General features: G+C 42.0%; 1 protein-coding gene across 7 annotated transcripts in view; it reads right to left on the minus strand.

Annotated features, from left to right (window-relative positions):
• Nucleotides 1-15,884, minus strand: part of LOC133387892 (divergent protein kinase domain 1A) — a 185,935-nt gene that overhangs the window by 82,388 nt on the left and 87,663 nt on the right. For all 7 annotated transcript variants that reach the window (XR_009763595.1, XM_061633685.1, XM_061633678.1 and 4 more), the window contains one exon: nucleotides 9,541-9,758. Coding sequence is in view for 6 of the 7 variants with exons in the window: in XM_061633685.1 (XP_061489669.1) it covers nucleotides 9,541-9,758 (218 nt within the window). In the remaining variant the exon portion in view is untranslated. The remainder of the gene's footprint in view (nucleotides 1-9,540; nucleotides 9,759-15,884) is intronic.

The raw sequence follows: 15,884 nt of genomic DNA on the forward strand, positions 1-15,884 counted from the left end.
CAGTTTCCACTATCCTAAGCATGATTGCAAAGCAGTAAATCCCATTGAACTCAAAAGCCATGCAAATAATCAAACCTGCCCTCCCCTCCTCTTCCTCCCTCCTATTCCCCTTCTTGCCCCTTCCCTCTCCCTTCCCCTCCCCCATCCCCTTCCAATCCCCTCCTCCACCACCACCATGGTCAGTTTTACCTATCCTAGGACTACGCCCTGGAAGACCAGGGTTCAAAGCCCTACACAGTCATGAAACTCACTGGGTGACCTTGGGCCACTCACTGCCCCTCAGCTTCAGAGGAAGGCAGTGGTAAAGCACCTCTGAATACCGCTTACCAGGAAAACCCTATTCATAGGGTCACCATAAGTCTGAATCAACTTGAAGGCAGTCCATTGGATCTTCAAACATGATTCCATGGGAATAAATCCCATTGAACGCAATAAGTATGCAAATTATCAAACCTGCCCTGCCCTCCTCCTCCCTGCCATCACCTTCCTTTTGCCCCTTCCATCCCCCTTCCCTTCCAATCCCCTCCTTCCCCCTCCCCCTCCTTCCTTCCCTCTACTCTCCCCTCCCCCTCCTCCTCCCCCATGGTCAGTTTTACCTATCCTAGCCATGACTGCACAGGAGTAAATCCCATTGAACTCAATAAGCATGCAAATGATCAGACCTGTCTTTCCCCTCCTTCCCCACTCCCTTCCTCCTCCCCTCTTCCTTCTTCCTCCTCCCCTGCTCACTCCAGACTTCCCTCCCCATCGTCAATTTTACTTATCCTAAGCATGATTGCACGGGAGTATATCCCACTGAACTCAATAAACATGCAAATGATCAAACCTGTCCTTCTCCTCCCCTCCTCTTCCCCTCTGCCCTTCCTCCCCTCCCTGCTCCTCCTCCCCCCCATCCCCTGTGGTTACTTATCCTAAGCATGATTGCAGGGGAGTAAATCCTACTGAACTCAATAAGCATGCAAATGATCAATCCATTCTCAGCAAACTTGCACAGGATCCCATTTCTTACCTCCCGGACTAAAACGCAGGGAAATTCACTAATAGGCAAAAAACCTTGCAGTTTAAGAATATACCTATACCTTGTTTTTGGAGTTTTTTTATAGTGTTGCAAAGTGTTGCTGTAGTTCACATATTCACAGAAGCAAAAGAGAATGATTTACTATAGGAAACTTCACTAAAATTGCAAAGTAAATCAAACATATTTAAAGTGACTATCTGAACAGTATCAACTGTTTTAATATAGTTGCTTCCTCCCTGCTAAACAAGATCAGCACAGCACATATCTTGTTTTTGTTATTTGGGCTGATTGCAGGTATCGCCACTACTCACCATATGCTCAGAGGCATGTTACCAAATTCTTCCAAGCTACACAGGAAGTGGATTAAACTGTGAAAGACCAACCCAAATTGTGTTTGCATTTTGATAAAGTTGTAGGGCAGTACAATATCTCAGAGAGGAGGTCAGGTCTCCTGCTCCCCTGGTGCATTCACTATAGTTGCCCAATTTCCCTGCTTTTTAAAGTTCGATAGAAATATCTGTTGGCTATAGGTACATTATTAAACAGCAAGGTTTTTTGCCTATTAGTGAATTAAACATGTCAGGTCACAAGAAAGCTGGGCACTGCTGGTGTGAGCACATGAGTGTTTCCTTGCTATCATTCAAAACTGTTTTGTTTTTACAAGACAACTACTCCTGTATTTGAAAGATACAAGGAGACAGAATTTAAAATAATGCATTTATTTATTTAAATTGCCTAATCCAGGGCAGTCTCTAAGAGACTTAGGCTGCAATCCAGTATACATATCCCTGGGAGTAAGTCCCATTGAACCCAGCGGAGCTTACTTCTGAGTAGACATGAATTCGATTGCAGCCTTAATCAACTTTAAAAACATACAAAATTGTTAAAAACAGCCATCAAAATTTAACAAATCAATACATAAAATGCCAGCCTCCATATAAAACAAAAAACTTTAACATCAAGCTAAAGCAACAGCTGAAGAAAGCCTTAACATAGCTGAACCATATTCCATCAATAATAAAATTAATTTAAATTTAAAATAATCAAGACAAGGGCATAGAAGGGATAGGTTTGACAGTGGTCATAAGGGACAGATGCTATAAAATGGATACCTATCTCACATAGTTTACAAAATCGACCACAACTGCAGCAGCATCAGGGAAAGCTATTAATATTATTATTTAAACTTGATCCATCTTTATCATTTGGCCACCTTGGATGTTTAATGTAGAGAATACAATCACCAAATGAAAACTAATATAAAAAGATGGCATTTTCTAACAACAAAACATTGCTGTTTAAATAGAGTGGGGGGACAACAAGCCAAAAACAGAAGTGGCACCTTAAATACACACATTTCCCCTATCCCTGAATTGAGTAAGAATTGTGCATTTGTATAACAAAAAGCCTGAGTACCTTGAAACCCCCTTGACTTTAAAGACCTTATTCATACAGCATAGGATTTCACAGAAAATGATTAAGAATCAAGAAGACTTATGAAAAGTGCTTGTAGTTCTCTGTCACAAGCTAGTCGACGTAGGCTGCAATCCAAACCCCCTTTATGCTGGGTGGGTGGGGGTGGACTGAGTAAAAGGCCTCTCTGCCTGACCCTGCTGGCCTCTGTCTGTGGAGTGATGCCAGCATTATTTTGCTGGCATGAAGCTCCTTACTCTGCCAACTAAACAGGATACCTTACCGCACCTGTTCATGGAAAGCCATGAAACATTCAGTGGACAGGGAGGGACTGAGCAGGCTTGGGATCAACTTGATCCTGAACTGGGCTCTCTGCCATCACTTTACGATAGTGCGCTTGATATTGCTATGTAAGGTCCAGGCTGGGACAGCAATCTGCCTGCCCCCACCAGATTTCCACCCCATCTGCTGTGAGTGGCAAGGCTGTGGATGCAGTGGTACTCCCACTGCTATTAGCCCCATTGCTACATAGCCGGGCTTTTGACTATAGCATCATATGATCAAGATATTTCTAACTCAAGTTACCAGTCCAGTTCAATGTAATTGCCCATTCATTTATCAGACAAGGTACTTTGGAACTATTAATTGTGCTTGCCTACCATTCAGTGTCTTGTATGGCATTATTTTTCTTCAGTAGGTAGGTGTAAACTAAATTTGCCAAAATATAAAGGCAATATGTAGAAAGCCAAATTAATTTAGTTTAGAGTTTTTAAAAAGATGTCTGAGGCATCTTTTCCTTAGCACAGATAGTTGAACATATGGCATAACATAAAAGTCACCATGGATGGTATGTGTTTTCTAACAAAAAATTAAAAGATAAACATAAATAAGCTCTAATAAGATGACTGTCTTGATAATGGTTAGAAACAATTCTTGCTATATTTATTCTAAATTAACTCTGATCCATAAGCTAAACAATCTGGAAAATTAGGCGTGAACTAAGCTTTGCAATGTTCGAGTTTTTGTATATACATAGTGTTGGCATTAGGCCGTACTGCCTAAGGATGTTTTCATCAGGTCTGAAAGAGTTACAAGCATGTGTCTGCAGGAGCAGCGTTATCAGCTAAGACTGGCCTGGGAAACAGACACGTTGCCATGGTAACGGGTGATAACAGCTTGGGAAAAAGTTCTAGTTGCTTTCTATTGCTGTTCTGTGCTGTGCTGTCTGTGTCTTGTCTCTGAACTGAGAGCTTCTCCTTGAAGGGGGGGAAAAACTCTACATGTATCTACTTTAAAAGCCTTTGGCCTTAATGTCTAAGTAAAGACTCTTAAACTTTCTCAAGCCTCTGTGATGATTCTTTACCATCTTACATCCAACGTAACGTGTTGTTTCACGCAAGAACCGCTAACCATCAACAGGGTTATGGGCCCAGATCCACAGCGCATTACACAGGAGTAAGTGGCTGGTCCAAACGGCAGACGGAGATCCAGAGGGCAACTTGATTGATTGTGCCAGACAGAGGTGAGCAGAGATGGCTGCTGTAAACATGTCTGGAGGCTTGCCGATGGAACGACTTACGGAAAAGAATTATGGCAGTTGGAAGCCAAGAATGCGTGCTTTCTTGATAAAAGAGGATTTATGGGAAGCTATTGAAGGAACACCCCCTGCACCCCTTACAGCGGCCTGGGTACGGAATGATGAGAGGGCGCAGGCTTTTATTACTCTGGCTCTATCCGACTCTCAACTGCTACACGTGAGAGATGTTACAAACGCCAAACAGATGTGGGATGTGTTGGAGGCCCTTCATGTGCAACAGACCGCGGGATCTAGATTGTGTTTGGCACGGAAGCTGTACCAGATGCGCTTCACGGGTGAGTGCGATATGAGTGAGCATCTCACGGAATTCAGACGCTTGTTTGCTGAGTTGACGGACCGAGGCGTTGAACACAGTGAGCTTCAGAAGACCTATTTGATCCTGGCTTCACTTGATGGGAGTTGGAATACTTTTGTCATGGCAATGGAAGCTCTGCCAGATGGGGGGCTGAATGTCGCATTTATTGAGGAAAAACTGACCCAGGAATGGCAGCGGAGACAAGAGGCGAAGAAAAGTGCCGTGCCGGAGGAGGCAGCCAGAAGCAAGCAGGATTACAAGCAGGAGCAGCAGCGGCTAAAGGCTTGTTATGTCTGCGGAGCTCGTGGGCATCTCCAGAGAGACTGTGCAGTCAAGCGCAACTCCAGGGACGGAGGCTGGAAGCAGGGAAGTGTGAACTTTGTTTGTAAACAGAAGCCTCAAGATTTGGGACAAATTGACTGGATTATTGACAGTGGTGCGTCCCATGTATTAATCAAAGACAGGAGTTTGTTTTATACGTCTACAGATGAGCAGGACTTTGTTCAATTGGCGGATGGATCGCGGAAGAATGCGGAGGCTCTTGGACTGGTGAGATTTGATAAGCTTGGAATACTGTCAGATTGTTTGTTTGTACCAGAACTGTCTCATAACATGTTGTCTGTGAAAAAACTGACCAGTTGTGGGTTTTCAGTGTTGTTTGACAGAGACAAATGTTATGTAATGAGGGGAGATCAAGTGTGCTTGCAGGGAAGCCTGAATGATTCCCAGTTTGTAATAAAAAGCAGTCAAGCAGGGTGTGCTGTGTTAAACGCTGAGGCACAGACACATCAAGGCTGCGTCCATGAATGGCATCAGAGGCTGGGGCATGCAAACTTTGACATGATAAAGAAAACCCCAATGCATAGTGAAAACATGCATTTGAAAGATTGTGGACAGTTAATGATGGATTGTGATGCATGCCATAAAGCAAAAATGACAATTGCACCCATAAACCGGGAGGCTGAAAGCACGACATCAGCTCCCTATCAGCTAGTTCATGTTGATTTATCAGGGCCCATAAACAGTTCACGAGGAGGTGCTAAGTACTTTATGGTAGTGGTTGATGATTTTTCAAGATTTTGTCATTTTTTTTACTCAAGAGGAAAGATGAAGCAGAGCAGAAGCTGAAACTGTTCATTAAGAGAATCGAAACTCAACATGGCACCACGGTGGGGGCTATACGCTCAGACCAGGGAGGGAAATTCACGAGCAAAGCATTGAGTGACTTCCTTGAGAGTAAGGGAATAAACCAGAATTTCACAGCTCCGTTTAGCCCGTTTTCTAATGGGACTGCTGAGAGAAAAAACAGGGTGCTTCAAGAAGCCATGAGAGCCATGTTAATGGATTCCAGTTTAGGGAATTCTTTCTGGGGAGAGGCAATTATGTATGCGAATTACATTCACAACAGGGTGTTACACAGTGCACTTGGAATGTCTCCCTACGAGAAGCTCACTGGGAGAAAGCCGAAAGTGCAACACATTCAGAAATTCGGGGCACGTTGCTGGGTACACATACCGCAAAACAAGAGAAGAGGCAAACTTGCACCCAGAGCACAACAGGGATTTGTTCTGGGGTTTCAGAATGCATATTTCAGAGTTTGGATACCAGAAACACAGCAATTAATTCTGAGCAGAAGCATTAAAGTCTCAGAAAAGCCTTGGGATCAAAGGCAAACAGTCATTCTCACAGGGTCAGATGACACACAAGCACCAGCATTGGCATTTAAACCAAACCTTGACATAAAAGTGGAAGGCACACAAATTCCACTTAGGGATGCATTAAATGAACTCATTTGTGGGAAACGGAGATCAAAGAAACGCAAGGCTGAGGAAATGGAATACCCTGAGCAAGCTGTGCCAAGTACCAGCTCAAACAGGGGGGCTGAGAGAGCAGAAGCTCTAGTGCCTTTGAGACGTTCTGAGAGATCTAACATTGGAAAACCGCCAGAAAGATTTACGGTGGGATTAATAACCAGTCCAGGGATGCACAAAGAGGTTGAGATGGACCCTGAGACACTGTATCTGACTTGTGTGCAACCGAAATTTGATTGATAAAGTTTTGAAAATGTACTGAGATGTCCTGTAATGTATTGAACTGGAAATGTATGATGCACTGTATTGAAATGCATTACTTTGTATTGTAGAAATGTATTACTGTAATGTAATTGTTGTAATGGATATACAGACATGATGAAAAGGGGGGACTGTTGGCATTAGGCCGTACTGCCTAAGGATGTTTTCATCAGGTCTGAAAGAGTTACAAGCATGTGTCTGCAGGAGCAGCGTTATCAGCTAAGACTGGCCTGGGAAACAGACACGTTGCCATGGTAACGGGTGATAACAGCTTGGGAAAAAGTTCTAGTTGCTTTCTATTGCTGTTCTGTGCTGTGCTGTCTGTGTCTTGTCTCTGAACTGAGAGCTTCTCCTTGAAGGGGGGGGGAAACTCTACATGTATCTACTTTAAAAGCCTTTGGCCTTAATGTCTAAGTAAAGACTCTTAAACTTTCTCAAGCCTCTGTGATGATTCTTTACCATCTTACATCCAACGTAACGTGTTGTTTCACGCAAGAACCGCCAACCATCAACACATAGGTATATACATAAATACGTGCGCATATTTAATATAAATATATAAACATATACATTCATATATATACATACGTAGATATAGATATATATACATATATTGTAGTGGGGTACAGAAATAACTGGTTTGTTAAGACTGGAAGTTGAAAGAATAAGGAAGGTTTATTGCTACAAAGAGGTAATGCTGAAGCAGCCGTACAATCTGCACTCAGGGAGCCATTACTAACAGAGAACAAAGACAGGAAGAGAAGGGAGGAAGGGGAAGAGCAAAGCCTGCACAAATACTTTAGAGGAATCAGCAGAGGGAAGAACAGGCTGCCTTTCAGTCTATCACAGCCCCACTGGTTCAGGTCACTTGTAACTAAGGATGGGGGAACATTCGAAAAAATCAAACCCGATACTGGATCCCGACTGAATTCGCTAGTTCACTATTCCTTCAGTCTCTTGCTGTGGGCCACAACTGTAATTGGCATGGATTTTGCGGCCGTGACTACAATCAGCAAGATTTTTTTTAAAAAATCCTCCCCCTATTTTACATACTTTTTTTTGTAATTAAGATGTTGTGTAAACCACAGGATTTCCATTTCTCTGTTATATATTATGGGGAAAATGTTATTATATCATAATGCAAAACAAATTGGCTATATGTCTTCAGTGTTAATTGTGCTTCCAAACTGGCACAGACCATATCCAAAAGAAAGTAAGCCCAAGACAAGAAAGACTCAAAGGCAATTATCTGCCTCACGGATATGTAAAAATAGGAAAAAACACCACGTGGAACGCTGTGATCAATTAATTCCAGAGCTTGGAAAAGTTACTTTTTTGAACTACAGCTCCCATCAGCCCCAGCCAGCATGGCCACTGGATTAGGCTGATGGGAGCTGTAGTTCAAAAAAGTAACTTTTCCAAGCTCTGATTAATTCACGTACGTGACTTAACTGCCAAAAAAACACATGGAACACTGTGACCATTCATTCACTGCAAAATAATGTAAATATACTGCCTTCAAGTCGATTCCGACTTACGGCGACCCTATGAATAGGGTTTTCATGAGGCTGAGAGGCAGTGACTGGCCCACGGTCACCCAGTGAGCTTCATGGCTATGTGGGGATTCGAACCCTGGTGTCCCAGGTCATAGTCCAAGACCTTAACCACTACACCACACTGCAGCTACCTAAAAATTACGAAATGTTTTTTCCACCGCCAAAAAACCACATGGAATGCTGTGATCATTCATTAACGTCAGCAACCTAGAAATCACATGTTTTTCGCCAAAAAGCTACATGGAACACTGTGATCATTCACATAAGCTACTTAAAAATTACACATTGTTTTTCTCCGCCGCCAAAAAACTACATGAAATGCCATCATTTACATAAGTATCTACGAAAATAATTACGTAATTTTTACACACACACCCCAAAAAAAACCCTGTGAATGGAATCAACAAAAAATGCTCACAGCAGATGGAATTGGCAAGCACCAGAGAAACAAGGCACAAAAAAAGGACAGACCAGTAAAGAAACGACGGACTATCAAAATGCATGCGGATCAGCACCATGCAGCGAACCCTATCCCTACTTGTAACATGTGTCGATGCTTTACTCCCAAGAGTCCTAAGCACATAGTTGTCAAAAGGACAGAAGGTCATAGTCTTGCCTATAAATTGCAGACACCTGGAGGCCTGGTCTGCACATCATAGTAAGCCACAGTATGTTTTAAATTGTGAATGTTCTTCCTGCTGGCCCCTGCATGTAGCACAAACAAGCCACAATGTGTGTGTGAACACAGATCATGTGAAAAATCAGAAATAAGACAACTGTGATCTGGGTTTACCCAACAAGACAAGGAATACTATGATGCATTTCAGCCACATTTGCACGTTAGCAGTTAATCCATAGTTTGGCTTACTGTGTGAACTAGGCTAGATAATATTAAATGCTAAAACCAAGAGACCTCAATGAAGAGACATCGCTCAAGTCAAATGTATTTAAAATTATTTTATTTTTAGGACAGTAATGTTCTCGTTTTGCATTCAAGTCAACTGAGAAGGCAATATCATATAGTCCAAGTTCACTATTCAGACCAGTCTGCAGTACTGCAAGCCAAAACTGTAGTCTGACAAAAACTGTAGTCAGTCTGGTTGGGGAGGAATATGAAACGCAATCAGAATGCAAGGTATGTAGTTCTGGACTAGGAAAGAACTTCCAGAAGGTGTTTTTTTTGGGGGGGTGGGAGGAAACTTGATAATTTAAAGGCAATTTTATTTTCCACATCTTTGAACATGACTAGTTTAAATTTCCAAGAAAGCACAGGAACTTGCTGTTTTTAAAAACACCCACTTGCACAAATCTACTTGTCACAGGCTGTCCAGACTCACTCACCTGGCAACAAACACACATTACAGAATTGTTACACCCCAGGCAACAGGATGCATGCCAGGCTGAGCACCAGTCAAATGAACTGCAACCCCCCACCTCCCAGAATTGATTTCAGAACCTGAATACCAGCAATCCTATTAAATCTTTGAAACAAACAAAATTTCAGACTATGCAAAAATATTTTGTTGTGCCATGAACAGTTTCTTTCCTCTCTGCTCTTATGTAAATACCAAAGCTAAGTTGCCACTCACCTATTTTGTTCTTCTAATTTAGCCAATAATTGTAAGTCATCGGGACTCAATTCTCCTGGTGACGATGGAGACAATGCTGGAGTAGAGAGTGTGGTAGAGGAGGATGTAGTGTGTAATGAAGCAGATGGACTTGCCACCTGACTGGCCATTTGACTGGCAGTGTTCTTCACCCATGAGAGAGTAGAACTCAGCTTCCCTGAAACCTTGTCTGTCGCCACCTGAGAAAGGTAAAAGGCATACAAGCAGCATTTAACAGCATCCTGGTCAGGAACAATAGTACACTCACAGATGTTTAGTTGCATCTCTCAAGTGGTGTCACCCCCATCTTTGTTTTTCTTTTCCCCTTTCTTTTCCTACTCCTACTGCAAAACATAGCATGTTCATTGTTGTGTTCTGCGGTTGATGAAGCAGAGTGAGAGAACTACATAATTGTAATTTGTTAAGTCACAGAGAATCATCTGATATCCTCTTATATTACCTGGTGCTCTCAATTGTATTGCTCTAGATAACATGAATAAAGTATTAATAGAAAAACAAGTTTTGCAAGTTCTAGAAAAGAAATATTTTAAATTAGCAGATATGTTCAGCCTTGCTAATAGATATGCAAAACATGTTTCTAGTCCCACAGAATTTACAAGTGAGCCTGCTCACATATTCCTGTCAATCATTTACATAAAACATTAACAGCCTATAAAGAGGAAAACCAATGCTATTTCACATTTACAATAAAAACAAAAGAGTTTTGTGGCATCTTAAAGGCTAACACATTTACAATGGCATGAGCTTTCTGCCTGCTTCCTCAGATACATGAAGTGAAATCTTAGGTACATTCATACCATACATTTATTGCATTTTAAATAGTTATGACTTCGCCAAAGAATCCTGGGAAGTGAAGTCCTATTCCTCTCACAGAACTACAATTTTCAGAGGGGTTTAACAGTCCCTCTTCCCAGAGAACTCTGGGAATTATAGCTCTGTCAGGGGAACATAACTCTCAGCACTCTTCACAAACTACACTTCCCAGAATTCTTTGGGGAAGCCATGGAATAAATGTATGGTGTGGCCTTAGTTGGCAGGTATATAAAGAAGAAAATTGTGAGGTGGGAACTAGTTGAATGGCAATGAGATGCAAACATTACAGTCAGTGATAATTGAAAGTATGTTAAATAAGCACACATTTTAATGTAGCAGACTGGTAATGATTTTCTCAGCATTGCCAGATGATGAGACGTGAGGTAGCCACATTTGTTTCAAGTTTAACTACCAAATTGTTCAAGGTGGTTAAAACAAAAAAAGATTGCAAGGGGTTCCAGAAGGATCTCTCCAAACTTGGTGAATGGGCACTAAAATGACAAATGCAATTCAATGTAACACAAGCATAAAGTGATGTACATTGGAGAAAAATATATATCTTGATTTCATATACACTAATGGAATATGAACTGGTGATGAATAACCAGGAATGACACCTTGGGGTGTAACATATAGCTCAATGAAGATGATGATCCAGTCTGTGACAGCCGTGAAAAAGGTGAATCCTGTGCTAGGAATCATTAGGAAAGAGACTGAAAATAAAACTGCCAATATCATAATGCCATTATACAAATTGTCAGTGCGGCAGCATTTGGAATACTGTGTACAGTTCTAGTCACCTTGCCTCAAAAAAGGTATTGTAGAACTGGAAAAGGTTCAGAAAACCCAACCAAAATGAACATGGGGCTGGAGCAACACCCTTATGAGGAAAGGGGCTCTTTACTTTAGAGGGACATGACAGAGGTATATAAGTTTACACATTGTGTAAAGAAAATAGATTAGAGAAATGTTTTTCTCCCTCTCTCATAATGCTAGAACCTGCAGCCAGCCAATGAAGCTAAATGTTAGAAAATTCAGAACAGACAAAAAAATAGTACTTGTTTCACACAGTGCAAAGCTAGTCTATGGAATTCGCCCTAACAAGATGTAGCGATACAAGAATGGCCTCCTCTGTGCAGTCTTTCCGCCGACAGCTAAAGACTTTTTTCTTCCAGCAGGCCTTTGGAACTGAAGGTTTTAAGGGTAGTGACTGAAGAGGATGCTGTATGTTATTGTTTTGCCTGTATGCTCCTAAACTGGGTTGCAGTATTTTAAGAGTAATTGGTTTTAACATCTTAATAGTTTAATCCTGTTTTAATGCTGATTTTATATGTTTATATGTTTTATATTTTTATAGGTTCTTAATGATGTGTACTTGTTTTTATCTGGAAGCCGCCTTGAGTTCCAGTTTGGAAAAAGGGTGGGGTATAAATAATAATAATAATAATAATAATAATAATAATAATAATATGATTCCTTGGATGGCTTTAAAAGAGAACTAGACAAATTCATGGTGGATATGGCTTTCAATAGCTACCAGCCATAACGGCTATATTCTGCCTCTACTATCTGAAGCAGTATGCCTCTGAATACCACTTGCTGAGAATCACAAGCGGAGAAAGTGCTGTTGCATTCTGGACCTGCTTGTGCGAACAGGATGCTGGACTAGGTGGGCATTAGGCCTGATTCAGCAGGATTTTTCTTATGTTCTTATCCAACAGAGCTCTTAAGAATGGTGATTTTTTTTTTTTTTTGCTTTGTGGTAGGGTAAGCTGGACTCCTCCCGCTTAGCTTCTGTAAGCCTCTACATCCAATGTTTTCCTCCAATTCACCTCTATGAATTTGACTACAGAGAACAATGCCAACCCAAAACAGACTACCTTGTTTGCCAGCAGTATTTACATGCAAGAGGCTTCTTTCTGCTGATGATCCTTCACAAGCCAGGAGATTTGTTTTCACTGGCACAATAGGGGCAACCAAGAGTAAGACAGAAATTGGTTTGTGCCTCAAAGAAGAAGAAAACTTTCACTCTGAGAAACTGCTTTTACGTTAGAACCAAATAACAGAAGTTAATAGCCATTGACTAAATTTGAAAGGAGAAGTAAACATGTATAATTTTAATGTGCTAAAAACCGCAAAGCCCAAAAGAACAGCAAAAGCTTCCTCTTCTTTCAGAGCAATGGCATATATTTATTTCCTACCAGCAAGTTTCCAGGGAACTTGGAAACTTTGTTTGGTCTGAGACATGGCCTTTCTAGTTGTATGAATTGTTAAAGTTTTACTTTGAAATACCTTCTGCAGAATTGTAAACTGCAGTCACCATATATTTGAAAATGACAACACAGAATCATGTTAAGATAGAGCGGGAAACTGTATTATCAAGGTAGGTTTGGCCTTTCCAATTTGTCTCATATAAATGCTGGACACAAATATATCCCAATTACGAACAGCAACGTATTGGCCATTTTCTTTGGAAACATCATGCACAAACTCATTTAAAGGCCAAATTAGGCAAGTTGAGGCAGCCATGTAGTTATTCATGTCTTCTCTCAACACATATTAAGCAGAGGGGCGATTTTTACAATTAAGGCAGCACACAGGGAAGGAAAGGTGAACCTTGCTCTGCCCTGTTGACTTAAGCACTTTTCTCCCCAGTTTGGCTCACTCCAGGTATTGGAGTCACCTGAAAGAAAGTTGCCCTCAGTTGACAGATATTTAGATTTCCTCATCAATACACCCCTTTTGCTGAAAAATGCACATACTCCTTCATGCCCTACTTGATACATAAATGGGACAAGCACATGAACAAACTTGACAGCCCCCCCCCCCTCCAGTCACATATGGTTTGGTGCCCAGTTTCAAAATTCCACACTGAAAAATCAAAAAGTTAAAATGAAAGAAAGTAGAAACTTGTTTAAGCCCTGCACAACTGTGTGAGATGGAACTCTGATATGAAAGAGCTTAGTATCATGCAACCACTAGGAAACAGTGAAAAAAATAGATCAGTTCCCTCCCTTAGCCTGAAGCTTTGCCTAATTTTTTCAGAACCGATGGACTTAAATCAAGGGAATTTAAATGAATTATTTAAATCAGCAAGACCATTAAATTGTATATTTCCTGAACATCAGTGCAAATTTGTCCACAAATGTTAAGAGTTATTTATTTACACCACACAGCAAGGGATACTCTCTCTCTCTCTCTCTCTCTCTCTCTCTGTGTGTGTGTGCGTGTTTGATTTTTTAAAACTCATTTTAGAACATGTTACAGAATATATTGCTTAATGAATAACTTAATGGAAACTGATGTACATACGTACTGGGTTTAAAAATGTTGTTCTGCACCAACATTTTTCTCAGACTTATTTCAGAGGTTCACACCTGATTTAGAGCTTATCTAGATGATATACCACATACTCAATGTTGTGTTATATAGCTAGCCTGCTAGCTGTAGCATGTTATCTTCATATTCCGCAATGTTAAATTGAAAATACCCCCATGCCATTCTGATGCTTCCTATAAGCTCATTTCAAAACTAAACCTTACAAAACCTATAGTTCTGAACTCAGAAACGCTTCCTTAACAACTCTCTCAATTTTCATGGCGATACATAAAACAGTCAGAGAGAATCAAGAGTTCAAAGTCTAAAAAGAGGGGGAAAACCCAGAGTCCTTTTGGACTTTTTTCTCTGATTCTCACAATCTGTTGAAATTCATTAAAAATCAGCCATATTCACAGAGTACCTGTAATCCTAATACTGACCTTGCCCCATACTCTGACCTTCATCTTCTGCAGTTTAAAAGTTTAAAAAATGCCTGGCTGATTTTTAATTAATTTAATAAATTTTGGCTAGCAGCCTATGATAATGCGGGCATGCTCAGTAAGAACCAACTGTCAGAATTCTAAACGCCAGACTCACAGCTGCTGGGCTTGCCTAAACAGGGGGCCACACCCACACCAGACTTGATTTCACTGGAGACAGTCATGGCTTCCCTCAGAGAATCCTGGGAAGTGTAGTTTGTGAAGGGTGCTGAGAGGAGACTCCTATTCCCGAGAGAATGATTTAACAGCCAGCCACTCTGATTGAAGATCTGTGAGAGGAACAGGGCGTCTCCTAGCAACTCTCAGCACCCTTCACTAACTACACTTCCCAGGATTCTTTGAGAGAAGCCATGACTGTCCAAAGTGAAACAAAGGCCTGGTGTGGATGTGGGCAGGGACAAATTTGGTTTAAATTTGGGTGGGAGGCTACATGTGCCTGCTGTAGAATAAAAAGGTGGGGGAAAGGGTGAAAAACAATGAAACTGTTCACAGTGTTTTTCTTTTGGAAAGGAAAGGGGCTTCCCTTCTGCCCAGTGCTCACCCACCCAATCTCCTCCCCCTCCCCTCCCTTGGGTCAGTGTTGGACTATGACCTGGGAGACTAGGGTTCAAATTCCCACACAGCTGTCAGCTCTTCACTGAGACAGCAGCATTGGTGGGGGTGCAGGCAGGGCTGGAGATTCCTTGGTAATTGCCAGGACGTAAGTCCTCAGCCGGCAACTTGGCTATAAATCTGCCAGGCTAGCAAGGAGGAAGCAAGGTAAGGGCAGAGGCCGTTCAAAGCTTACGTGCCAAGCCAGAAATCCAGAAGAGACATCAGTGAAGGTCCGGGTCTAGTTTGCCGAGAGATCAGTCCAAGTCAAGATTCAGGGGATAGGAAGACACACAGTGGTCACGCCCGACGTTGTAGTCAGCAACAAGCTGAAGCCAAGTTTTGACTTTTAAGGAGCAGGTTTGTCAGCAGGTGTGAGCCATCAGCGTTTTGGCCTTAAGTGGACAGGCCTGCCCCTCTTCTGCCTGACCTTCTGTTGTCTACGTTCTGCAGGTGAGGGGGGAGTATCCTGTTCACTGTCTGCGTCTGGCTGAAGGGCTTCAGCTGTGTCTGCTGTGCTCTGCAGCTGAGGGGGAGCAGGAGCTGGGTTCTCAGGAGTTTCCTCCATTTCTCCTTCTGGGTCTGCTGCTGTTACTCCCAAGTCATCCTCGTCTGATGAGTCCTCTGACGGGGCCATGACAACAGCCATGAAGCTGACTGGGTCACCTTGGGGCAGTCACTGCCTCTCAGCCTCAGAGGAAGGCAATGGTGAAACCACCTCTGAATACCGTTTACCATGAAAACCGTATTCAAAGGGTCGCCATAGGTGAGGATCAACTTGAAGGCAGTCCATTTCCATTTTCAAACATGATTGCATCGAAATAAATCCCATTGAACTCAAAAAGTATGCAAATGATCAAACCCTCCCTCTCTTCTCCTCTCTCCTATCCCCTCCCTCTTGCCCCTCCCTCCCCATCCCCTTCCAATTCCCCCTTCCCCTTCCCCCTCCTCCCCATGGTCAGTTCTACCTATCTTAAGCATGACTGCACGGAAGTAATTACCATTGAACTCTATAAGCATGCAAATAATCAAACCTGCCTTCCCCTCCCCCTTCCTTTGCCCCCCCTCTAATACGCTCCTTCC

Source organism: Rhineura floridana, chromosome 6 (assembly GCF_030035675.1).
Source record: "Rhineura floridana isolate rRhiFlo1 chromosome 6, rRhiFlo1.hap2, whole genome shotgun sequence".
NCBI lineage: Eukaryota > Metazoa > Chordata > Lepidosauria > Squamata > Rhineuridae > Rhineura > Rhineura floridana.